This window comes from Alligator sinensis, unplaced genomic scaffold (assembly GCF_000455745.1).
Source record: "Alligator sinensis unplaced genomic scaffold, ASM45574v1 scaffold143_1, whole genome shotgun sequence".
Lineage (NCBI taxonomy): Eukaryota > Metazoa > Chordata > Crocodylia > Alligatoridae > Alligator > Alligator sinensis.
In genome coordinates this window covers 1,974,336-2,002,008 of record NW_005842156.1, presented here as the reverse complement: position 1 = coordinate 2,002,008, position 27,673 = coordinate 1,974,336, and the positions used below count along the sequence as shown (strand labels likewise).

Here is a 27,673-nt window from a genome sequence, read left to right as displayed (position 1 = left end):
GGACGGAAACAGCTTCAGGCTCGGACTAATGTATTTCCCCTACACAACTGGGACATGGGAGAAGCTAAACAGGTGGAACTTCAGATATGCCTCCGCAACCGAAGACCCTTCAGGGAGCGTTCCCATCACATTCCCCAGCCAATGTTGATGAGAGACGTCCAGCGCCATCTACAAGAGTTCCTTGATCACAAGATCATTTCTGAAGAGCCCATACGCATCACCCATTGCAATTGTTCACAAGAAGAATCGGTCTTTACACATGTGCATTGATTATCGTGTCCTAAATGCTTGGATTGTGGTTGATCAGTACACTGTCCCTCGGGTTCAGGAGGCATTGGATTGCCTAGGGGGCAGTAAATGGTTTTCAGTATTAGACCTCAGGAGCAGATATTATCAAATCCCTCTGAGGGAGGAAGACCAGGAAAAGACTGTGTTCATCTGAATGCATGCCTCAGGGCATTTTGGGAGCACTGTCCAACGCCGCATGGAGAAGGTGGTGGGAGACATACACCTAACCCAGGTGTTAGTGTACTTAGATGACATCATAGTTTTTGGGAAGATGCTCGAGGAGCATGATAAGAAGCTCCTCTGTACTGGACTGCCTCGAGGCTACAGGGTTAAAACTGGCCTTGGATAAATGCAAGTTCTGCCAAGAGTCTGTCAAATATATGGGGCATATGGTGTTACAGAACAAAATTAGTACCAACCCAGAGAAGGTTCAAGTGGTGACCTCTTGGCTGTGCCCCTCTAATTATAGGAAACTAAAGAGGTTTCTGGGCTTCGCTGGGTTCTACTGGCATTTTGTTCAAAATTATGCAGCCATCATGCACCCCCTAAATTGGCTCACACAAGGATAACAAGTGGGGAGGCCTTTGAAACATTGAGAGGTGTGGCACCCCACACAGGGGGTACACAAGGCCTGGAGTCCCACCGAACCTTTTGGACCCCAATGGGATGCTCAGTGTGAGGAAGAGTTCCGAGAGGTCATCTGTCAGCTGACGAAGGTCCATGTTCTGGGATATCTGGACCCCAGCACACCCTTTATCTTACACATGAATGCTAGCTTGTCTGGGTTGGGAGCTGTCCTCTACCAGTTGCATGATGGACGCTGCTGCCCAGTGGCCTATGCTAGCCAGAACTTGGTTCCTAGCAAGATTTGCTATCTGGCCCACAAGCTGGAGTTTCTGGCTCTTAAGTGGGCAGTCACGGAAAAGTTTAAGGATTATCTGTATGGTACTACATTCCAAGTATAGATGGATAACAACCCATTGACATATATTCTGATCAGTGTAAAGCTTGATGCCACGGGACATCTTTGGGTGGCTGCTCTGGCCGACTACTCTTTCAGTTTGCACTATCAGGCAGGCCACCGAAACGTAGATGCAGATGTGCTCTCCCAGTTGGCTCTGCCTTTGGGTCAAGCTGTGATACCCCCAGAAATGATCCCACCACTGTAAGCCTGCTTGAGACCTGGTGGCTGCCAGGGAAAATGCGGTGTGTGTGGCCGAAATCCTGGGAATACCCTCTAAGGGAATCCCTTGAGCCTGGGTGCAGTAGAGTGCTTTGACCCCGGCTGTCCTCCCTCACATGCCAGCCACAGAATGGTGATGGATGCAGGAGCAAGACTCTGATGTGAGGGATGTGTTATGGGCCCCGATGGAAAGGGGTGCAGCAGCCACCCCCTGGCGAGAGCCTCACCCCCATGACCCATCTCCTGGTGAAAGAGTGGGAGAAGTTGCAGCTCACTGACAGGGTGTTACATTGTGAGATCCAAGATCCTGAGGGAAGGGCCTTGTTGCAACTAGTGCTACCTAAAAGTCAGTGAGAGCTCACCCTCCAAGCCCTGCACAATAACTTCAGCCACCTGGACATGGAATGCACGTTAACATTGGCCAGGGAGAGGTTCTTTTGGCCCCGGCTAGCTGAGACCATTAAAAACAAGTGTAACTCCTGCAAGAGGTGTGTAAAGAGAAAGACCCTACCCACAAGAACAGCATACTTGCACACCATAGAAAGCTCGCAACCACTAGAATTGGTGTATATGGACTTTTTGTCAGTAGAAGGGGAAGGCAATCAAAAGGGTAACATATTTGTGATAACAGACCACTTCATGAGGTACACTCAGGCCTTCCCCACTCATCAGATGGCTAGGACAGTGGCCAGAGTATTATGGGAAAAATATTTCACCATATTCAGGTTGCCTGCCCGAATCCATTTGGACCAGGCATGGGACTTTCAGAGTCGCTTGTTGAAGGAAGTATTCACCATTGCAGAGATAAAGAAATCCAGGACCACCCCATAACATCCACAAGGAGACCCGCAACATAAGCGATTTAATCACACACTATTAAATGTGCTTGGCACCCTAAGGCACTAACAAAAGGCTGCGTGAAGTCAACATCTGGCCCATTTAGTGCATGCTTATAATTCTACTTGCAACGATGCCACCGGGGTTAGTCCATATCCCCACTGACTTGTTTTGGAGTAGAGAAGGCCTATGATCAGCTTGTTACCCCTGGGCAATATGCCCAACAACTAAGAGATCGCTTAAGAAGAGCCTACCAGTTAGCTGCAGACACTGGGGGTAAAAATCAACGATACCACAAGTGAGGCTATGATGCCCATGTACGAGAGCAGGGTCTGAGTCAGGGGGCTTAAGTGCTTCTGTGGAACCTCGGATGTATAGGCAAACATAAAAATTGCTGACCAATGAAGAGCCGGATTGTACACCATTGCCCAAAGGATGGAGGACTTGCCTGTGTATGAGAGAGCTCTGGAAGAGGGGCTGGACGCTTAAGGGTCATGCACAGGAACTTGCTATTGCCTGTAGGGGAGTTAGTGGAGGTCTGTCCGAGTAGCCGGGGCCGTCGCACAGCTCAGCCCAAATCATGACCCTGGGAGAGCACACCTCAAGAAACAAACCCACTAGCCACAACCCAGAAAGAATCAGATTCTGATTCTGACTGGGATGGATGGTATCCCTCTCAGTTCCACCCCAGCTTGGACATCCACACCCCAGGGGATGCACTCTAACATGAGGGGGCTCCTTTGGCGTCCTCATCCGCCAGTGTTGATGGAGGGAGTGACTTACTGGGTCGTCCTTGTGAGGAGGCCACCCCCTCATCTCCACCTGCTGAGGAAAGGAGCCCTGCAAGACAGGTGAGGCCTGCATCCCCAGGGCCATTGTGGAGCTCAGAAGCACTCCTCACCCTCAATGAGAACGGCGCCCAGAAAAGAAACTTACCTACAATGCTCCTGGTGTGCCAGGAGAGGTACCTATCTTTGCACCCCGGACCCAATAAGTATTGGGTCAAGAATCCATTCTTCACCAGGATGGGGAATGATTCTACTGGAGAGAATGTAGTAGGCTTGCAGGGCTTCTCCTGGCTCTCTGGGCTTAGGAGGCCATGAATGTGATTGGTGGGGCAAAACCCACAATCAGAGACAAGCAGGGGAGGAGCCAGGAGGAGAGTTCATTCCCTCTACTCCAAAGGAGGGGGGCAGGAATGGACTTAATTGGGAACTGCAGTTGCAGCCCCCTTAATGTTCATTTTCAATCTGGGGGCGGAGCCGCAGAAGGGGATATAAGCAGCTGTGTGCTGAGCACAGGGTGCAGTTGGTGAGGGATGAAGAAGGAAGAGGTCCTGGGGCCAAGAAGAGCTGGGAGAGCTTCCCAGCAGGCATATTCGGCTGCTCAGAAGAGCCCGAACGATTCCACCATTGGATGGAAGTGAGGGGTGGTTCAGGAGTTGCTGCATGAAGGGTCTGTGAGGGACTGGGACCCTGGGAGCTGCAGTGAGGCAGCTCGGCTCTGCAACCACGGCACGAGGCCGGGCATCGCTGTGCAGACATCGCTGCATGGAGGATCTGTGAGGGACCGGGACCCTGGGAGCCACAGCAAGACGGGCAGCTTGGGTCTCCAATCACAGTGAGAGACCAGGCATGGGAGCCAGCGCTACCATGGGGTGAGTAATTGTGGGGTGTAAGGCCCTGGTGAATGAGGGATCGGGAAGTCTGGGACCCATTCCCTGCCATGGGTCCACAAGGCCCCTGGGAATGGAGCGGTTCCTGAGCGCGTTCAGAGCGGCACGGCCCTAGGGACGCACAAGGCAGTCCAGGCTTGCAACTTCCCTTAAGAAGGATTGAGCTACTGGGACACGTGAGTGAGTCATGCCGCTCCCTGAGGCCTGGACTGAGCCCTCCCTTGGAGAAACATTAGCCAGACCAGGCCTGGATCCTTGGGACACGTGGGGCAGTGGGGCAGCAGGTCTCCCACCAGGGAATGACACTTGGGGAAGGTAGCCTCAATAAAGAGGCAGGAGGAGGAGATCCCCTAGAGGATGGGAACCCGAGAACACTTGTGTCTCATATTTTGGAGTGTTTTTTGATTTCTTGATACATGCTATACATTTTTGGAGTGTTTATTAACTGTTAACTGTACACCTTATATTTTAGAATGCCATTTATTGTTGTACTGACCTGTTCATATCATTTGGAACCATTATGCTTACCTGTTTGTATTTGGGTGTGTATGTGGTTATAGTTATATGTATTTCTAACCTGTAAATACTCACTTCAGTTTGCTACCTTTTTATATATATTACCTATATAATATATAGGTAATATATAGGTATATATTAATATATACCTTGTTGTACTGACCTGTTCATATCATTTGGAACCATTATGCTTACCTGTTTGTATTTGGGTGTGTATGTGGTTATAGTTATATGTATTTCTAACCTGTAAATACTCACTTTAGTTTGCTACCTTTTTATATATACCTATATTAAATTTGTACCTGGTTAAGACATTGCTTTCTGTCCCACCTCTATTGAGACACGATAGGTGGGTGGGAACTGTGAGTGACTGCAGTTTCCACCCCAGCACGTGTGCTCTGCTGGCTTTCCCCTTCTATTGGTGTGCAGGGACACTCACTTTGGGGACAACCGGGTTTCACAAGCGAAAGAAAATTAAGTTTCGTGGACTGATTTGCTGCCTGTTTGAATTAGCTATTTTTATTTATTCTTACTGACAACAGCAATGGCAACTTTAGGTAAAAAATAAAACACCCTTCTCCCCATTAAGGTTTCCAGTAAGTTCTTATTTGGGCTTTCTATTCTATTTTAAATGCACTCCTAGTTAGATTACTACCTACTGAATAGCAGCTTCAGTCAAATTGATGGAAAGTATTTGTTAGTTTCTTTCAAATGCAAACACAAACCAGTGCTTTAGATAAAGGCTTGTGAACTGCTCAGCTCAAGAAAATCAGGTTCAGGAAAATAACTCTTTAGCAGTAACTCTTCTTAGTCACTAAAGCTAACAAACAGAATGAATGCTCTTTAAATATCACTCTATATAATAAAGAATGTTTCACAAGAGTTAGCATGATGTTTGTTCCCCTACTCAGTAAATACTGGGTGCTGTGGTCTCTGCATTTTATTTTCATTTACAGGGCCATTTATTGCTTTACACACACAAACATAATTACATTTTATTTCACTTTGTGAAGACCATCAGTATTTGAAGAACAAATGTTTTTAGATAACACCATGGCTATTTAAAACTGCTGTGTGTTCCTGGAAAGGATTAAAGGTTACAAGACAACACTGTTTCTTTATATAGCCCAGTTTCCCATATATAGCATAACACCCTATAAGAAACATACAGGACCTGCAGGTGTAGACACATTTAAATGAAGTACTACCGATGTTAAATCAAAACCATAACACTGGTAAAATAAAATGATAAGATATTAGAATTTTTCCTAAACTACCAACAAGGCTATTTTACCACATACTGAAATAATACAAAAGAGCAAAGATGAGTGGTTATACAGACCAAGTCCTATAAACATGCTTAACTGTAGTGGTATGCATGCTCTTTTCAATTCAGTGGAACTGTTCATATGAATCATGTTCAGCATGTGCTTGAGTTTTCAGGGCCTAAGGACTCTGATATGGATTTGTTGCAACCTTGAGGGAGTCACTTAACTTCTCTATATCTTAGTTTTCCTATCTGTATGATAGCTAATAATGCCACTGGTGTTTTGGGAGGTTTCATTCATTAAATGTGCCAGAAGGCACTAAATAGTGCAAAACTATATATAACTACTGTCTCACTTAGCATATGATGCTTATCAAAATCCCTTTTCTCTGTGCTAGAAATCTAACAAGTACAGGCTTTCTTGCAACTGCACTCTCTTTTTCTGCTGCCTCATTTCAACCAGGTAAAAAAGATGGTTTTGTCAAAGTGTCCTCCCTCCATCTAACAACTAAGAAGGTGAGGTATTGAAAAACAATTTTAATAACATTCACTAGGTGTTTATAGGGGCATATCCACAGGAGGTGTGGTAGCATGGTCATACCCTGATTTTAGACCACACCGTGAAAGCAGCTGGGAACTTTTTTTAAGTCCCAAAAGCAGGTAAGAATTCCCCTGACCTTGGCATCTCTTCCCTTTCCCTCCATGCTCAGTGGCAACTCCCTTCCCCTACCAGGACCCACTGCTGCTGCTGTACATGGCTGACCAAGGGACAGGGAGAGCTCCAGAGCTACTCCTGCCATGCTCCATCTGGGTGGTGTGGGAAGCCAGGCTCCACCAGAGACAGCAGCAATGGTGGCATCAGGCAAGTTCCCCCTCCATGCCCAGTCCCCTCAAGGTGTTCTCTGACAGCCTGGAGCAGGCATACGGAGGGTGAACCTACCTGCCACTGCCACTGTCTTCAGTCCAGGCCAGCTCCCTGCACAGTCACTCCCAGCAATCCTGGCTGGAGCAAAGCAGGAGTGGTCAGGACAGCAGCAACAGTGGGAAGGTCTCCCCATGCCCAGAAGTATAAGTAAAGAGAGGGAAGGGGTGCTGAGAACAGGTAAGGGAAATATTCTAACATGATTCAGGGACTTAAAAAAAGTCTCCAGGCAGACCATGGCATAGTCTACCTGCCCCAATGGGAAAAGGCTGTGAGCTGGGGTGCAGGCACTCCTGTAGCCCTGGTTGTTGCTCCTGCAACCAGACTATGGGTGTTTATAAACTACACATCCAGTGTTGACTGCTAATCCCATCTCTGCCACTGATTCCTGTGACCCAAGATGAATTGCTTATTTGCCTGATGACCAGTTTTCTCACCTGTATTATGGATAGCATAACACTTCAGTGGGTTGTAACTAGGCTTGGCAGAATTCAATTTTTATTTTGTAATAATTTCAATGGGTAATATTGATGTTTATTTGTAAACATTTATTTCATTTTTATTGATATAAATTTTCAGGATTGCATGAAATTAGGAGTATGGGGGCAGACAATGTATTAATGGCAGCATAGTATTACTATAGTGCAGTTTTACTGCCCCACACAACAAACCTAACAACTACAGGACTGCTGCCAGCTGAGCAGCAGATGCACCATCAGTCTGGGCTCCACTTGCCCATAGCTCCTCCATCCACTTTGTCACTTCCTCTTCCTTTGGTCCTTGTCCCCTGGGCTATCTGGGAGTTGCAGTCCATATTAAAATCAACACAGTTCTGTAGGACTGCTTCCCCCATTGTACCACACTCCATCAGCCATCATTTTTCTTATGTCCCCTTTCTATAAATTTTAATTAACAATGGAAACATTTTTTCACTGATTTGAATGTGAGGTTAAATCAATATTTATCATTTACTGATAAAAATCCTGCCAAGCGTAGTTATAATATTTAAGGTTTTAAAGTGCTTTACTATCCCCAGATGAAAGGTGCTATCAGAAACAAATTCTAAATAAATCTCAATCAACATTAGATTTACTGAAAAAAAAATCAGGCAAGAATAACATTGTAGCTTTGGTCTAACATTTACTTTGTGAAGTGAAATTGACTCAGAGAGAGAGTTCTTAATGATAATGTCACCCTACTGTACAGTCTGTACCAGGAATATTACTGAAATGTGCAACTGCAACATAGAGGACATAGCATAAATTCTTCCCTTATCCTCTTATTAATTTCATTCATGCTTCTTGCATAGATACAGAAATATCATGTAGAAGTAGTATAACATGGTCAGGAATCATACAGTGTATTCATATTTCATTGACACTACTTCTAATCACAGCTAAGCACTTGCGTTCTAAAGAGGTACAAAGTTAGACTATATCTTTGACATTCACAGATTCCTTTCTGCTTTTTCTTTCCGCTCATTTTATCTAGCCTAAGGAGGTTGGGCTGCTTATCTCCATAATGCATTTTCATCTTCTACCACTGTAGGCTAAGCGTCTCTTAGTTAGACTATAACTGAATACATACTATTTTTTATCAGGCACTAATTTGAATCTGGTCAGTGACTATCAAACTCTTTTCTTTGGAGTCACTGAAGTCATTTAAGCTAATCTCATATAGTAAAAGAGCTAAGAATCCAATTTTCACATATATTATACTTCTTAAACAAGAATATAACATTTATATAAATACTATATGTAGAGTAGCGTGCACACACACTCATAATACCATATGCTGCAGTGTCAAGTACTATACTGGAAATTACGGGGTTTTTTTTACTTTATAACCAAGACAAGTTAGCAATTCTGCTGAAATCCCTAGCAGTAGTCAAGACCCCAAAATTTTCTAAGCTAAATCTGTAGTACAAAACAGAGAACATAGTAAGCATGAGATCTTGAGAACCACAAGACCATGAGAGTCAAGGCCTTGACTTTCATTTGCAATAAAGCTTCTGCTAATATAAACGAGTCTCCAAGTGGAATAAATGACATTTGCATGTACTTTAAGGCGCTGTTACACTGCTGGAGTGATATAAAGGGACTTCAGTGTAAATGAGAATTGGGCATTATAGGCCTGCAACTGCAAGCCTTCCTTGGGTAGACTGCACACAGCCTCTTATACAACAAACAGCAAGTTTCTATACTATATTTAAGGGAATTAGAGATTTAAGAGAATAGAGATATCAGAGGGCAGGAAGGCTGGGTTGCAATGGAGGTTAAGCAGCCCATTGTTCAAAAATTTACAAACTCATTATTCCAGGAAAGAAGGTCTTTCTTTTCATCCTTGCCAGCTGACCACTAATACTGGCCATGATACCATGAGCGACCAAGTCACTATTGACTTTTAAGAGTATTTTAAAACTCAAGTGTTAAAATAAGTTACCCCAAAACACATAAATTAACTATGAAAGTTATATCAGCTGAGTACCTAGCAAACATGCCCAATAATCCACTGGCTGGAGCTCTGTCCAGACAAAACTTGAGATCATGGAGGTTGGCTGGGTGAAGCAACCTAAAGATATGGTGAGAATAGTATTTATCCCCCTAACTGAAATGGGTGTCCACTGCCTGTTAGTCAGGTGTGCAGCCCCATACATCTAGTTAGATTGCTAGCAACTACCCAAGATAAAGTAGCTCAGCTTTTATCATTTATGTACAGCCAGGAGGCCATTCCTTTTGGATACTGACTTTTGCAACTCTCATGTCAAGACACTGAAAGATGCTACAATGTGCTTTGCATAGAGCTATACCTAAAAATTAAGGCTGTGCAAAATTTCGCCGGCTGTTTTGTTTCAACGCTGCTTTGACTTGTTTTGAGCTTGAAACAGAAAAATCAAAATGAAATGAAGGGCTTTGAAACAGCCTCAAAATGAAATGAGGGCAGTTGAAACATTTCGACTTTCGAAGTTGAAGCTGGGCTTGCCTGCTGGGAAACAGAAAGTAAGGAGAGGTAGGGAGAAGAATTGCTCTGATATTGACTGTTTGGCTGCCTGAGATGCTGCTTGTGCTACTGTGCTGCTTACTAAGTTATTACCTGTTGTCATTTAAAGTGGTGGACCAAACTGAGGCTATAGAGGAGGAGGAGACCTCATTGGGGCACACCACCGTGTTGTGTAGAGGCCCCAGCACCAGTGAGGGTGCCCCTTAACACACACACAGTTACATATGTTATGAATTTTGCTTGTCAGCAGCTTGAGGTGCAGTTTCTCAGAAACCCCTATACCTATCTCCTTGACAGTTGGCAGGCTTCATGGCCTCATAAGGGGCTACTATTCCTTCAAGTTTCATCTAAATCAGGCAAGAAATGACAAAGTTATAGGCAGTTTCATGCTTCCCCATTATAGCCTATGGGCAAAACGTTGAAACAGCGTCAAAACAGCAAAACAGTTTCGACAAAATGAAACAGAACCATGGTTTTGAAACAAAATAAAACTTTAAATGAAACACTGTTCTGTTGAAACAGAAGTCGAAATGAAATGGTGCTGTTTTGCACAGCCCTACTAAAAACCACAGGGGAACTGCAGCTGGTAGACAATGTAGCAGCCCACTTGTTAAATAGAGCTGTTACCACCAACGAGACACTCATTGGCTCCCCCTCAAAAAATGCCCTTCTTACTGTGCCATGGCACTACAGCTGAGATCAGCAGACATCCAAGAGCTGAAGTATCACTAATATAAAAAGGAAGAGATAGCAGAGAATTTTCTGTGAAGGCCTCACAACTTTAATCTCACCCCAGCTTTGGCCCAACATAACTTGAGCTTTGAAGCTGCCTCATGTAGAGGCTGTAGGTTCTTCTGAACTGGACTGCTGCACCCAGGGTACTGTCCTTCCTGTGCTTTACATTCGTCAAGGATGCATAAACCATATACATAAATGACTTTTTCAGCATTTTTAAAACATCTATATATATTTATAAATTAGATTTACCATAATTAATAGCTTACTATCTAATTACTTGGCTCTATTTTGTGATTTTATGTATCTAATATCTGCTTTTACTTATTATGTACGAAAATGATTTGAATTCCTTGCAATTTTGATTAAAGAAACTATAAAAATTATAAATCAATTTTTTTTTGAGAAAGATGTGATTTTAGCTAACTATCATTTGCATTCTATCAGGTCTTTCACTAATATGAACCATACTTCTAAGAATAATATTTTCAATTTCCCTATTAACTTGCATCTAAAGATCTCAAAGCTGTCCTCAAATATGAAGTTTCAAAACACTATGTCAAGAAGTGTTATCAAATCACTAGGATAAATTGAGGCATACAGTGATTAACCAAATAGGCCAAAATAATACTAGGTAAATGGCTGAGTGATTTCCAGCTCCTGGTTTGCACTACCAGGGCATATCCCCCTCCTATTCAATTTAATTTATAATGTGACTACTTAGTACTTGCTGTTGCATTTGCTCCATACATAAAGCTCACTTTGAAGTCAATGAGAGCTCTACATATGGAGTGACTGTAGCGGTAAGCTTTTATTTGCTATGTAAAATAAGATGGTAATTATAAGGATCATGCCACAGTATTTTTGATGTATTTACCCTAGTATCTAGTTGTTCTCACTGATTTAAAATCTACTGCAGAATTATAGGTGACAGGATTTAAGTTCAGCTCTGGGTTATGCCACTTGTTTCTGGCATTTTAATGGGCATTGGGCAATTAGTGTTAGAAGTTGCTTGGAAGTAAGTACAGTGAATCAGGAAACCCCACAGCTAATTTTTTCCCTTTGAGACTCCACAATAAACTGCTGCTGAATCCTGCTTCCTGTCCCTTTTGTCACCCCATCCCCAGTGTCTCTGAGGTTGCAGTCTATATGCAGTCAGTACAGCTCTTCAAGACTGTTCCCCCCAGGGACTCCTGGGAGTTGTATTCCAAATCCAGTCACTAGGGTTGCTTCCCCTGCTGTTGCACATTCACATTACAGTGCATTTCATTTAGTTTACACAGCATATTACACAAGGAACATGCTGTTTCTGCTCATCTCTGATGCACCCTATGCTGATGGAGTTCCTGTGGTGGATTGACCATTAGACAGTTTGTGGAACATGTTAGAAAAAGCACTGGTGTAAAGAGTCTGATATTCCTTGGCATGAATTTTCCCAGGCACTCAGTGGTCCTCACTGGTACCAGCTACACAGAAGGGTAGAATCAGGTCATATTTACAACATTCTAAATAGCATAACAGCATTGTTTTGAGCCAATACTTTAGCTACAGTTGTACTGGGGTTTTTTACCAGGGCAATTTCTCTTTAGTGCTTTGCCAGTTGAACACTGCCCTGCTATGGTATATCTACTGCAAATACACTAAAATATAAATTAAAATGTTCAATGTAATATAAAAGAGATGGAAAAGGTGTCTTCTCTGATTCAAAGAATAAGATTAAGAACCCAAAGTCAAATCTTCAGCCAGTATAAATTGGAGGTACAATGGCCAGGGAGGGTAAACTGTCAATGAAACAATGTACTGTTTGCAAGAAAGACTTACTACATACAGCTGATTAGAAAATGAAATTTCCATTTCATACAAAATGGTAAGATTTCTTATTTTTATTCTGAATTGGAACAAAACCCTATAATTGGGAAATTCACTACAGAAGAGAAATTCTAGAAATATCAATTCAGAATTATTGAAGTGTTTTATTTTGATAATTTTGAAATATTATAATGGGATATAATCTATATTATATAATATTAAAATAATATAATGTAAAAGTCAACATGAAATAAAACAATATGAGAAATTAAGGAAGCATTTTACCTAAGTAAAAATAAAAACTGACAATCAAAATGTTTCCATGAAATACTCGAACTTCAATTAAACTATGTTTTCTGATGGAAAACTGTTTGGTCAAAAAAATTTCCTCTAGTTCTTATAAAATTGACAATTGTGTACAACAGTACTTTAGACAGAAAGAACAGGTGGTGTTTATAGAAAAGATTTTATCTTTAAAGTGCTCAGCATACATTAACTCAGGGTTGTCCAACTGGAAGCCTACAGGCTTCATACAGCCCTCAATGGGTTAAAACCTAGCCTGCAAGCTCTGGCCTAGGCACCACTTCTTCCACCACTGCTGCTGCCTCTGCCAAGGTTTCCAGAATGTCTCACCTCCTCCAAATTCTTTCCTGATCCTGCCCCTGGGGTGGGGCAGGGTAGTTGGTTGGGGAGCCTTCAATCTGTGCAGGGGTAGGAGTTTGAGCAGACCACATAGTGGGCAGGAGGCTGGGGGCAGCCCTCCATTCACTGTCCCGAAGTTGCTCATCTCTGTATTAACTAATCAGTCCTCATACCATTGCTGTGCATAAACAATAATACTCATTAATTAACAATGAGGAAAAACTGTAAGTGCACATCTGCCTTTAAGCACAGATGCAGCCCACATGACTTTACATGCTTAACATTAAAGATATGCTTAGTACCTTCCTCAGTACCTTAGGGGACATGGAGAGGCTATGGCCTGTTCTAGAAAGCCTTTGATTCAACAGGAGTTCCACAGGGTCATGATTGGAAGGATAAGAACTAGTGGAAGTGATTTCCTCAAGGTCACACAAACCCTGATACAGTTCCCACTGAAGTCAACAGCAAAACTCCTAGGGAGTTTAGGGTTGAAGGATCAAATGTAAAACAAGTCATTGGCAGCGACTGATACAATAGTAAGTGACCTACCTTTTCTGCCCTTGATTCCAAATTTTCTTTTGCAGATAAGGCTCAAAAAGATGACTACATAAAAGAGAATTTCCAAACATAGGCATTTACCCTTCAGAGACACCAGTGGCCTTCTTGCCTTAAAACAAAATATGGAGCCTTGTGAAAAAGGAAAGGGACCCAATTCTGAGGCCTGTGAGTTAAGGAGTCTGGCTATTAATTCTTACTCAGGTCTCAAGGGTTCCTAAGGTTAATGCTTACCAACTGTATTTCTGAACATCTGTTTATTTTATGTTTTATTCCCCCACATAAACTGGAGCTATTCAGTTTTGGTAGGAAATAATATTTTAAGGAAAATAATCTATTTTTTATCTATACTTAGTGGGACAAATACCCGGTGCTATTTTTAACATTTTGCTCCAGAATCAGTGCTATCTACTTCTCATGCTGTTCAATTATGAGCTCTCACAAATCAAGTCAAAAGAATCAAGGCTGAGTTAACTAATAGGAAAAAAGTAATGTTGGTTCAGAGACTCACTGACCTTTGCAGCTTGTTGTATGGTGAAGGAGCAGTGAAGGTGGACCTTGTTAAAACAAAGTACAAAATCAGAGCACAACAGCACCACCATCATACAAAACACTGAAATGAATATATGCATAAAATCTAATACAGACTCAGAGATTAGATTTCCACAAGACACATATTATATTAGCTACAGTAAATATGAACTTGATTATGTAGAGACATTTGGAAACTTAATCACACTCATTATAAAGAGTACACCCACAAAATATTAATGATGCTTAAGCTGCCAGTATGTTGCATATATCACTTGAACATCCAACAGGTCTCTGCCATTCTACAGATTCATATACAAGTTTTAGAATGATTGATTTTTCATTTAAAATGTGATCCTTTGAATTGTTGACTGCCTTTTGTGAGCTGATTTTCCCCAATGCCTTTTGATCTCAAGACACACAGGATTATCATCTTTTAATAAAACTTCCTTTTAAGATAATCAATATAAACATCATCTAAACATTTCACTATTTAAACTTCTGTATATATTACACAATGAGATCCATAGTTAATATTAAAAACAATAATATTTTCTAGGCAACACATCTGCTGTTACACCATAAAGTTAATTTATATTTTTAATTAAATTAGTTAAATTAAATTAGTAAACAATGAAATGTTAGGATAAATTACTGTGCTTTCATATAACATTTATTAAGCAGGTAAGAAGTTAGGTTTGAAGAGAAAAAGGCTCACCTCCCCAAAACTATTCAGAATAAAGGAAACAAAAAATATCCTCTCAAGTTTTGCTGATTAGGAAATAGTCCACTATGAATTAACACACTTAAGTAATTAATATCTATTATTTAAAGCCACATACTCTTTCAGGGCTCGATCTTCAAATGCATGAAGCCAGATTCTGTTGAATAGCACTTTATTTCAAGTACTGAAATCAGTAGACTTCTCCTGGAGAAAGGTACACTTAAGACAAGCAAAGCTATCACAGTGTTGCCCTTAGTATCAATTGCTGTGCTTACCATGGGTAACTATTATGCCTTGTTTTAAGTGTTAGCAAGATTGGGACCTTAAATATGATTTTGATAGAAGGCTGTAACCATAAGGGAGCTCTCTTCTTATGGTTTTTTCAAATAGTCTACATTAGTGGCAGATTTAGACCCTACTTTTGTTACTAAGCATCTGTTTATTATCTATTACCTTATGCCCTGGGATGTGAGGAACAACCTTACATACAAAAAAACCCACTGAGTGGTATGCCATACAATTGGGAACCTAAATAAAATGTAATCAAACACCCATCTCCCAAGCTCAGTTAAGCTACATTTAATTTAGTTTACTGATGTTCCACATCTGCAACCCAGTAAAGTTCACAATTGTTACTTTGCACAGCTGTGGTTTAAAGTCTCTCTTTGCACACAATACACTGGCAGCGAAGCAAAAACAATCAATTTTTATATGCTTTTAACATATGGACCAGACAGAAGTAGGAAAGCCTCTTGTGTTCTAAGAAGAAAATATATAGCTTCCATAATTTGACCCAAATTCTTGCAAAATATACATCCCGATTCATCTTTAAGGAGAGAGATTATAATTACAATAGCTTTATTTTTTATTAATTTGATTCAAAGTGTCTGCAGTTACCTTTTAGCAGGGAAAATATATAACACAAAAGTCTCGTTATAAATAGATTTTACTGTGGGATAAATTAGTAATTATAAAATGTATTGGAGTCTTTTGCTTTATTGTGATCTGTGGAATTATAAGAAAAAAGTGCTTTCAGCCTAAATGGAAACATATTTCATTTCAGTGAATAAATATGATGTACACCAAGCCAAGAGCCCAGTTCTGCCAACACTTATCACTAGCCAGAATGCTTGCACTTCATAGGACTACAGAGTAATAAACACAACAGGTGAAATCCTTGCTCTAACGAAATCACTGGCAAAATGCCACTGGACTTCAGACAGGCCAGAATTTCACTCTATGGCTGGCAGCAAGCATTTGCAGAATTGGAACCCAAAAGAATCTATATCTTCTCTCTTTTTGTGTTCATTCAGTAAGTAGTGTCAAAGAAATAGATGAACTAATAATAAGACACTCAGTATGTTTCACTGGAGACTTGCCAAGTTAAACTGATACCTGCATTTTTTTCAAAGGTGGCTATGCAACATAATAGCATATGTTTGAAAATTCTGCATCATGTGATTGGAAACAGACATCAGCTCTTGAGTTTTTAAAGTGACCTCCAAAGAAAGGGAATAAACAGTGTTTGTGCTTTTGTTTATGGATTTTTAGGACACGTAAAGGATGCAAAAAAATATTTCCAGTTTTCTTTTTAACATATCAGTTTGTCTCCCCTTTGCTGGTGAAGGACTGTAGAAATGGTTGGGACACAGAAGACTGGAGTAGCACAAAAAATGACTGAAACTGTTGAGGGGGGAAAGGGATATTTAGGTAGTCTACTTGAAATTCATTTATTTTTGTAACCATTTTTCCTCAAACTATAGAGAAAAAGTTTTCTTTATGAAAGATTTAAACTTTACATCTCTTGAACTGAAGGCTGAGAAAACTTTTAATCTGGTTCTCTGGTTGGGCAGAGGAAAAATACAGAAGATAAGCCATTTTCTTGATTGGAGAAATCCAGCCCCTATGGACTTCAGTAGAATCAGAATTTTATCCAATAATTCCAATGAAAAGAAAATCAAGCAGAAAAAACCCTTTTATATAAACAAACCCCTTTACTCTGCTAAAAAGCAACTTTTCTTCCCCTTCCCAGGTCACCATCTGAGATTTCTAATGCTTAATGGAGATGTGATATGAAAAAGCAGAAGCTATGGAGACTCATGGACAGCAGAGCAGCAGCAGCAGCCTAGCCTGGGTTCCAGAGGGGAAAAAAGAGTTTATTTTGGAATACCATCATGATTTTTTAAAGTTCAGTCCTAGCGTTAAGAATTAGGACCCTATAACATGCACACTTTGCCCTCAACCCAAAGAGTTGGGCCACCTATAAACACTGAACACAACAGAGAAACATAAAAGTATACAAGCATGGACTAAAGAGAAAATGCCAGAAAATGAATACACTCTTCTCTTGGGCTACATAAGACAGGGATCACAAGATGTTATGGAAAAACAATCTCCAGTTTACCGTGCTCTTTTTTTTTCTTATTTGAAAAATTTCAAGGAAGATGTTGACATGTTCTTTTCATGAAAAAGGATGAAGTAAAGAAATATTTGCAAGATCTCTCCTGTATTAGTGAAATCCACACCAGAACCCAAAATGGCAGCCAAGTGCCTAGAATGGTCTTTTTTTTCCTTTAGTGGAGGCAAGATTGGCTTAGAGCCTTTAACAATTCATTGAAGACTGCACTGAGGGCAGCATACACTGCTTTTTTCATCACAGTAACAATCCTCTTTTATAATAACTGGCACTCAGAATGTCAGACTCTTGCTTTGTTCGTTATTAGAACTCTCTCTCCTAGCTGGACTCTGGCATCAACTTCTGAAAGTCAACAAAAGCAGCTAGCTCAGTGCTTCTTACCCATTAACTATTCCTTACTTCTGCACATAACCTATACATCTAAATCCATCCCAAACGCAGGGAATTCCCTTCGTAAGAATACTTGTTCAGGGCATCCCCATTTCAAATGTGGTGGCAATACTGAAGAAAATATCCACAATACATCATTTTTCTAACTGATTTTAGAATTGGTTCAACTCACCTGGTTTAACAACCAAGTTCCTAGCCATTTTTGTTGCAGTTTGTTCAATTGTTCTCTATGAAATTCAGTGATACAGTATGTTAGGGAAGACTTTGGGCTAATGGTTTAATCTCTGTCCCTAGCCCAGGAGAGTATTAAGGACTCTGAATCACGAGAAAAGGCAGGTTTCTATCAGCAGTCCAGGGTTAGCACCTAAGAAATATTGAGAGGAGTGAAGTTTAACATGTAAGTCCTCAGTTTTTCCTAGTTAGTTTGGCTAGTTTAGGTAGCTCTCTGTTAACTGTGGTGACCATTGTGAATCCCATTTTGAGGCACTTAACTGCACAGTGTAAGAATGCTAAGAGCATAAAAAGAGCTATAGGTTTTGTCTGAGAGTCAGGGATTTAAAAGCTAGGCCTATGGGTTTGTGGATCAAGCCTTAATGACTTGTCCAGAGCCTCACAAGAAGTCTATGGAAGAGCAGGAACCTGAAGGCAGGTCTCCCACGTCCTAAGCCAGTGACATAGCCCCTTGCTTGATGAGTGGAGATTTGCACAGGGTGTCTCAAACAAGTCCAGATCATGGTGAACACTGCTGTAATTCCACAGCAGTTAAAACATAACACAGTACAGATGGCACCTATGCAAGCTTGGTACATAAATTCACAAGCTGTTGACAGTCCCATGCCAGTACAAGTGCTACATATATTATTTCCAATATTGATCTCATATAGAAAAGTGAGCCTTTAAAAGCTAGTCAGGGCACACTCCACCCTTCTTGGAGAAACTATGATCTTATGAAGCAAAGAATTAAAAAAGAAAAAAACAAAAACTTACTTCAAGTGATGTGCCATTTTGACATTTCCTAGTTCCTGTTTGTTGAAAGTACTAATATGACTCCCAGTGCTTTAGTATAAGAATGACTCACAATCTAGACAGGATATTTTTACCCTAACAACACTTCTGAGAGACAGGGAGTTTCTCTTACCCCGCTTTTACAGGTATTCTTTTTAAGACATGGATCCAAAGAGAGGCTTAAGTAAAATGTAGGTATCTACATCCAAAAGTGTGATTCTTAAAACCATACCAAATTCTGTTGACTCCTGAAAACCAAAGGCACCTACATTTGCACCATTGTTTCCTAGTCATCTAAAATTCAGCTTGTGTGTGTTTACAGAAGTAACTCAGTCTTGTCAGTGCTGAGCAGGTCAGTGCTTATCTCATGGTTAAGCCACTTTGGGATCCAGAATGTAGGCATTCCTCCACCTAGTATCCTCTGAATGTTCCAAGATAGTAGGTACACAACTACAAAACACAGAGGAATAGAGGTTTCATTACCTTTTTCTTCTATAAAACAGTTTCATGGCTAAAGCACACATTCAGGGTATGGAAGACCTATGTTCAAGTACTTTCTCTGCTTCCTCAAGCCTACACCCATCACAAGAATGCTCTAACAGCCAGGCTACTATTCCAAGGAATAGCACACATTACCCTTCCTGGTGAAACTAATGTGAAGCAAAAAAATCAAGATTCATTGAGACAGAGAAAAGGAAAGAGAGTGCAAACATGACCCTGTAGCCTAGTGCTTGGCCCCAGAATCAAGGACTGTTAACTTGTTTTACCCACTGACTGTTTAATGTAAAATACATAAACCATTCTTGGAACAGGAATTGTAACCCAGGAGTAACCATGTAGCTCCAGCTCTCTCTTTCTCTGGCCCAATTAATTTTTAATTTTTCTTTGTAAAATGGAACAGGCTTATCAGGAAGGAGTGCAAGTGCCTTCACCTCAACAGAGTCTATAGTCTGCTGATTAGCACTCCTAACAGGTAGAAATGAGTTCAAACGCTCTCAGGAAAAAGAGAGAATTTAACTTTCCCACATTTGCATTGACTGTTCTAATCACCAGCTTATTGCATAGAAGGTTGCTAACATTTCCTTCTTGCTTTGCTTTGTAAGAAAGGAGTGGCTCCATTTCATTTTGGAAAAAGATGGCTTACATGTCTAACTCCAGGGCTAGGGACAGACATTTAAAAAGCCTGAATTGATTCAATCTTTGCAGGTTAGTCGAACCTGGCTTTAGTTAAATCATCTTAAATCAGTTTTGTAACCAGAAAGACATCCCAGAAATGTAGGCTCATGCCTGCAGTGGCTCAGGCTAGAAGCCGGGGGGCACTAGAGCAGCCCTCCCTTCCCTTGCACTAAGCTGAGCCCCAACAGGATTCTATGCTTACGGAGGATTTCTATGCCCTCTCCACCAACTGAGCAGTCCAGCAGGGAGTGTTTATCACCCCTGACTCAATGTTTATCAGTTCATTAAGAAAACAACAGAGGGACATTACCACCTACCTGTTGATTCTGCCTGTGTTTTGTGTGCCATAGCTCGGAGGTAGCCAGCATGTGATCTGCTAGCTAAAGCTGAGAGGTGTCTGTGAGGGATGGGGGAAAGCCTGCTTAGCAGAGAGTGGGGAGGGGAAAGTGGGGAGCAGAGACTGCCAGAGCTGTAGCCAGGGAGCAGAGGAGCCAGCCGTGCTGTGGAGAAAGAGCCCTGCCCAGCCCAGAGAGCATGCTGGGATGCTGGGGGAGTCTGATTTAACTTAAACCAGCAAGAGGTCTGGGACAGACATTGCATAAACTGGTTTGAGCCAAATCAGTTAAGTCTGATACTACTTTTAACCAGGTTTACTCAAACTGGTTTCAGCCATTCTCAAACTGGCTTATGTGCACTGAACATCTGTTCTGTTACAGATTTAAACCAGTTTCTTATCACTTAAACATAAACTGGTTTAATGCCTGTCCCTAGCCCAGGAGAGTATTAAGGACTCTGAATCACGAGAAAAGGCAGGTTTCTATCAGCAGTCCAGGGTTAGCACCTGAGAAATATTGAGAGGAGTGAAGTTTAACATGTAAGTCCTCAGTTTTTCCTAGTCAGTTTGGCTAGTTTATGTAGCTCCCTGTTAAATGTGGTGACCATTGTGAATCCCATTCTGAGGCACTTAACTGTATAGTGTAAGAATGCTAAGAGCATAAAAAGAGCTATAGGTTTTGTCTGAGAGTCAGGGATTTAAAAGCTAGGCCTATGGGTTTGTGGATCAAGCCTTAATGACTTGTCCAGAGCCTCACAAGAAGTCTATGGAAGAGCAGAAACCTGAAGGCGGGTCTCCCACATCCTAAGCCAGTGACATAGCCCCTGAGCCATCCCCCTTTCTACTACCTCCTGTTAAGAAGCAGAAGGTGAAAAGATTACTCCAACATACCTTTCTCTTGGACCAGACATGTATATGGTAGTTATCCTACCTTAGACAGCATATACAAGCTCCCAGTATCAAAGTGCTCTGAGGGGAAGGCAACTAAAGCTTGAAACTAGAGACCAAAAGAATTGTGTTTGGCTCCAACAGGAACATGCAGATTCAGCAAAAATGGGGCACCTTGTTTCTTGGAAACACACTCTATTTCTTTCTTTTATGTGGGGCATATTTCTATATTCACTTCAAACACAAAATTCTCATCAGCAAGAACTTTGCATATGGAACAAATGTAGAATATGGATGCAATTTGGAAAATTACTAGGTTAATATTTAGGTTCACTATCCAGAATATACCCATTTTGCTTGAAGGTTAAAGATCTCTAGAAAGTACAAACAGATTTTTCAAGGTGCTGAATGTGCCTCAGCTCCCTTGAAATAAAAACACACAATGAGCTCAGGACCAGAACAAACTTAGTCCCAGAACACTGGGTTTCAGTTCTGATATCTTATATTTTAGGGTCTGTGTATGCTTTTAGCCTTAATCTACTACTAAAAATGGGTATTTAAAGTCCTGCTGTTCATTTTTGACATTTTAAATTATACAGCTTGCTACAATGACATAGAAACATCTGTTAAGTATATCATCAAATATAACAACTGATCAGTATATTTGATGAATTACAGAAATTAACTTGATCTTAAATTAGTAAAATAATTTTGTCTTTTTAATGCTCTTGTTCAGCTTTTGACACTGGGAAACTATATGACAAGACATTTATAGTCATGTTGTAATGTCTACCTGTTATTAAACTTATGCTGTGCCTACCTTTTTCCCAGATGTCTGTTGTGCCCAAAAGCTTGTCTAAGATCTCTCCATAAGTATATAATTGCCCAATAAAAGATACTACCAAATATGTCTTGTTTCTCTCTTAAAACATTTAAGGAAATTTCCCTAAAATGCAGAGGATTTTGTCAGAGGGTGAAGGAAGCACACATCTGATTCCTTTTCTCTCTTCTGAGGGATATTTAACAAATCCATTTTGCAGTAATCATCAAGCTCATGTTATTAGTTTCAAACTCATTCTTACCTCTGGGATAGCACCACCTAGTGGATATTATACATATGAAAGAGGACTGTTTAGTCACATGCATGCACACATTGAAAATGCCAAAGCCAGTGGTAAACGGATGTGTGAATATGCTGCTGTTCATCTCCAAACACAGCACTTGTGAAGCTGGCAGAAGGCTCATTTAGAGTCAAGTTTGCTGGATACATATTCTTCTAAAACATAGGGTCCATTTAAGTTATTAGCTTTTGATATAAATCAGTTAATAATCTACAAAAAACAAACACAGTTTGGTAAAGTATTTGAATCCTAAATGCAGGCCTGGAGTGAGCAGAAATACTTCTTTTGGGTTTTTTTTTTGAGGGGTGAAGCATCTGTCGGGTGGGGGAGGAAGAGTGTTAAGAGAGGAGTAAAATTGTGGTGGAATATTTACATAGTTTCTGCTGTTTTGTTTACAAAAGCTTCTTTGTAGAAAGTTAAGAGGAGAATGGCATTCAATTCCTTCACTAAGCAGGGATGAAGCAGTATTACCAGCCCTACCTTCTACTTTCAGCCAGACCTTTCATTTATCCTTCAGGCTGCCAAAACCAAACCTGGCAACAATCTGATTTTAGAGCACAGAGGCCCCTACACAGGATGTGGGTGCCAATTATCTGAGACAGCTGGACAAAATAGAGCAAAATCACAAAGAGTTTAAAAAACAAAGTCACACAATGGCTTTATGACACAGTCTTGTGACATTATGATCAGGAGTACATGCTAAACCAATCTTAACAGGATGTGCTGTATTGATTAGGCAGGAAATACTGTCACTGGTAATCCAGGGAGGGGCAAGAGTTCTGTAATGGAAGGCAGAAATCACCTGACCCATTTGGAAAGGAAACCAATAAAAGATTTTAAGATTAAAAAAAACAGTGAAAGCAGCTGGAATGACTAGCATATGTACTGCAACACTGATTAGTATCTTCTGGCTCGCACACAGGAATACAGTTTTTAATTTACTGTTTCTCTGGCAAACACTCAGTTCACTGCTGCTGATGTTGAAAATATTGTCAAATGCCAGAGAGTTTGTGTGAAAGGACCAGTGTACAGGAGCTTATCGGGTATGATTACCTTGCTGATCATCAAGCTAAAAATTGATAATAATTGGAACTGACAACTGGAACAAAGAATCTAATTTGGCATTTAAGGATACAAACATGAACAGCACAGAATAACTAATTCAAATGAAAAAAAAATCACTGGCAAGGAGTTTCCCAGAAGCAGTTCTAGTCATTTTACTATATATGAAATTATTTTGCCTTGTCTGATCCTATTGCAAGATGTATGGAATATAGCCTTCACCAACCCACCAAACAAAAATCACAACTAGTAAAGCTCAGAGGGTTCTCATCCCTAGCTAGATACTCCTACCCGAGCTTATACTAGAGTCTCTACCCAGATTGTGCCAGCTGTAATTGCTAAACTCAAAACAGCCAAAAGGACAGGCAGATTCATCCTTGATTATATATTTTCTGAGATACAGTTCTGATTTCTAGGTTTACTAGATTGTAAAACACAAGGCAAGGTCAATATCATTGAAATAGTCTTTCAACTATAGAAGAACAATATAATCAGTACAGCAGGAAACTATTCTCTGTAGAGTACAAACACCTATTTTGCTATCAGTTGCATCTGTGCAAACTCATTGACGTCAAAGCAAATTTTAAATTCACAGCATATATATTTCAATCCATGGTATTTATATTAATTTGTAATGACTTGGTGCTGCAAGGTATGCACTAGTTTTGACATTTTGTATCAACATGATACAGATTATTTTTTGCTCTGATTGGCTGCATCTACACATGCCATTAATAAGCAGCAATAAACTATGAAGCTTATTGCGCCACGGTTTATTGCTCCTGGGAAGCTCTTGGGCACGTGGTTTATATGTGTGCCTGGCTTGCAGCACAATGAGCCAGATCTCAGCATCCCCAGCTGGCAGGGGGCCCTGAGGGTCAGCCTCCCAACCTGGGTCTGCTCTGACCAGGTTCAATGGTCTGTTGAGGTGCTTGCTGGGGCACAAAGGTGCTTCAGTGCAGGGCTAGCTGGCAGGGACCCCTGTCAACAAAGCACCCCTACACCCCAGCCAGCTGCATCTACATGTGCAGTGCTGTGAGCATCTAAACGTGCGGTGCTGTGAAGTAAAAAACTCTGCAGCAAGGTAGTGCTTGTAAATACTAGTACTACCCTGGAGTTTATTAGTTTTGTGTGCCCTAATAGGGGTGCACGTGCAGATGCTGAGACATTAACTGCACAATTAATTAGCCAACTACACAGTAAACATCTCATGTAGACGTACCCACTGGTTAATATGGGACAAGACAGTTAACCAGCAAGCATGCTACTTTTTTTTAAACTTTGTAATCAGTGATGTCCTCACAACACAGTGTTTCAATCTGTAATAATCCTTTAGCCACACATGAATTTCCAAAAGTCTATGTTTGCTTAAAATAAATGCATATCAGATCTGAAGTCTTCAAATATTTGTACATATACAATCTACCACCTAATTTCTTTTAATTTAATACTTTTCATTCCTAATGTAATATAAGCATTTTTTTTTTAAAAAGCGAGGACTGCCAGACTCTTTTTAGCTGTGCATGGGTGTTCCATTGGGTTGGGGGGGAAGAGGTTATGTGGCAGAAGTGTCCTATACTCATTCTTTTAGCAAATAACAGATATCTCTGAAGAAACCGAACATCTTACTAGTATAATTTAGCAAGAAGACAGGCATCTTCAAGGAAGCTGGTGTCACCATTTTTCAATTCAGCTAAAATAATTAATTCCATCAGTTTTGTGTGCTTTTTCCAACACAAATTAGTAAAATGCTCTTTTAACTAATTGTGCACAAGCAATTCTAAAAAGATAGGACATTACTCGCAAAAAATCCCCCTCTTTAAGTAAATTAGATATCTAGGGATTATATACAGCATAGGAGTAGGAACAAAATTTCCATAATTCTCATCTTGACTCTGATAACAAACTCTGGCCTTAGCAATCATTTAACCTCTGCTTTTCTAAAAGGGTGATAATAAAGATACTTACCTCAGAGAGAAACTGTGAGTATTGTTAGTTCATGGCTATAAATTGCCTCAGAGATAGTAAATCCTTAGTACTGTACTTTGCATGTTGAGTTAACTTTCTACATCCCAGATGGAAAAGAATATCACTGTTCTGTACAGAGGTGACTATAACTTCTGTAGCAGGAATAGGAAGATGATGGGCCTTCTGGTGAAGAAGCCCTAAAAGTAGCAAAACTATGCAGAGAAATACCTGTTTTGGTTAATGGACTAGAGAACAGCTGCTGAAGAAGTTTGTTCTCTGACGTTCTTAACACCACCACTATATCAGCAGGAAGCGTGTCCCGGTTCTTCTCAAGGAAACCACAGGCATCATATAATACCTAGCATTGGAGACAGAATAAAAAAACAGCTCTGATAGCTATCCCAAACCTTGCCATTTATCTTAAATATGTCATTGGCAAGTTGACCGAGTAGGCTAATTATTAGTTCAAATGTGACAAGCAGGTGAATTACCTGCAGAGGTCTTAACCTGGTTAGGCTGCATCCTCAAAATGTGAACTGGCTTTAAACAGAATCTGCATTCATAAAATCTCATTTACATACTGAGTTGGTTTAAATAGCTTAATGCTATATAATACTGCATCACATCAAATTCTGATTTACATGGTATAATGTAACATTCTGCAGCTCCAGATAAGCAGTATAACTTGATAGGTAACACAAGAAATTAGAAAATGGTTTTCAGATGGGATAGCTAATATCTACTTGTTGTATACAGCAAAAAAAGCTTCTCACTGTTACTATTGGATACAGTGGGAACAAAAATTATTACTTTAGAGTTCCCCTCTTCAATTTGCACTGACATAGGGAACAGTACTTGATATTTTAACCCTTAAAGCTTTGACAAACAAAACTGTTCTTTGAATTATTGTAATCATATTTATTAGCCATTGATAGCTCCATGTATAAACATAGAAAAGGACTTCATTTTTTTTTAAGCTACAGTTTTAAACACTCCATTGAATTAGGTTCCTTCCTGGTTTGAAACCAATGAAGTTCATGGAGTCACACCAGAACTGAATGCAACCTTGCTGTGGAGGATAAAAAGCAGCAGTGTTTGTATGCCTTAGTATTTCGGTGGCAGAGAATTTACTGAAGCTGTGTGAAATTTTACAGTTGTTCTCAACAAACCAGAAAGCTGGACCAAGTGGAATGGAAGATTTCTTGAAGAACCTGAGCCTTACCCAGAGCCAGAGCTGAGATTTTAGTGGAAACCATGCAAAACTTTGCCCTTTTATTTCAGTTTTCCTTGTAATGGAGGACATCAAATCACAGACAAAGCTCAGGCTACATGAAACCAAGTTGAACCAAATCTACCAAATAAAATTACACATTAACTTCTGAGAACAAAAATGCTGAATTCTGCAGCACTTCAGAACTTATTTATGCAGATGGAGAATTGTTCCAATTAATCCTTTAGCTTTTGCATGAGTTTAAATATAAACAAACTTTTGGAGAGAAGCTTATACACTATGTTTTATCTGTTTAATTCCCTTTCCTACATGTACACATATTCAAAATAGTTATTGCTATGCTAACAGTGAGACATATTACAGCTGTATGGATGTGTTGACATATGAAATTAATGCACATGAATAAACTTTGGCACATACCATACCAAAGTTTATTGCTTCCGAGTGCTGTATCTTCATGTGCAATTGGGACTGCAGCACGTTGAGCCAGGTCAGAACAGCCCCAGCTAGAAAGGGACCTGGGGGGTCAGCCTGCCAGTCCAGGGCTGTTCTGACCTGGCTCAATGTCCTGTGGAGGGGCTGGCTGGGGCAAGAGGGTGCCCCACTGCAGGGCTAGTTGGCAGGCACCCTCGTGCCCCAGCCAGCCCTGTCAGTGTCTACACATGCGTTGCTGTGCAGTAAAGAACTCCACTGCAGGATAGTAGGGCTGTGCAAAATTTCACCAAGGGTTTTGTTTCAAAGCTGTTTTGATGCATTTTGAGCTCAAAACAGTGAAATCGAAATGAAACAAAAAGCATTGAAACAACTTTGAAATGAAATGAGGGCACTCAAAACATTTTGAAAGTTTCAAAATGTTTTGAGTTTTGAAGCAGCCTGGTGGTGGGAGGCAGGGGAGAGCCAGGGCTGTGCTCTAAGTGGCTTCGCAGCCCTGTGTAGCTCAGCCCAGCAGGGAATGCAGCCCTGGCTCTCCCCGCCTCCTGCTGCCGGGCTGCACACCATGGGCTGGCAGAGCCGATAGGAGGGCAGCACCAGCTCTGCCTGCCTCCTGCCACCAGGCTGCGCTCCAATTGGATCCACCAGCCCCAAGGAGCTCAGCCCAGTGGCGGGAGATGGAGCACAGTGCCGGCTCTGTCTGCCTCCTGTTGCTGGGCTGTGCTCCGTCGGGCTGGTGGAGCCAATTGGAACGCAGCCCGGTGGCAAGAGCCAGTGCTGCACTCTACCTCCCACCTCCAGGCTGAGCTCCATGGAGGCAGTGGCAGCCTCCTGTCATCTGGCGCAGATCTTGGGGCTGCACCCCCGGGAGGAGTCCAGCACAGCCCCGCAGCCCTCCTGGGGGTGCTGGCTCCCGGATCTGTGCTGGGATGACAGGAGGCCGCTGGTGCTGCGTGGGGCCGCTGG

General features: G+C 41.1%; 1 protein-coding gene across 1 annotated transcript in view; it reads right to left on the bottom strand.

Moving 5' to 3' along the window:
• Nucleotides 1–27,673, bottom strand: part of MYO3B (myosin IIIB) — a 240,350-nt gene that overhangs the window by 44,490 nt on the left and 168,187 nt on the right. The window contains exon 22 of the mRNA XM_014520807.1: nucleotides 25,273–25,402. Within this exon, the coding sequence (XP_014376293.1) occupies nucleotides 25,273–25,402 (130 nt within the window). The remainder of the gene's footprint in view (nucleotides 1–25,272; nucleotides 25,403–27,673) is intronic.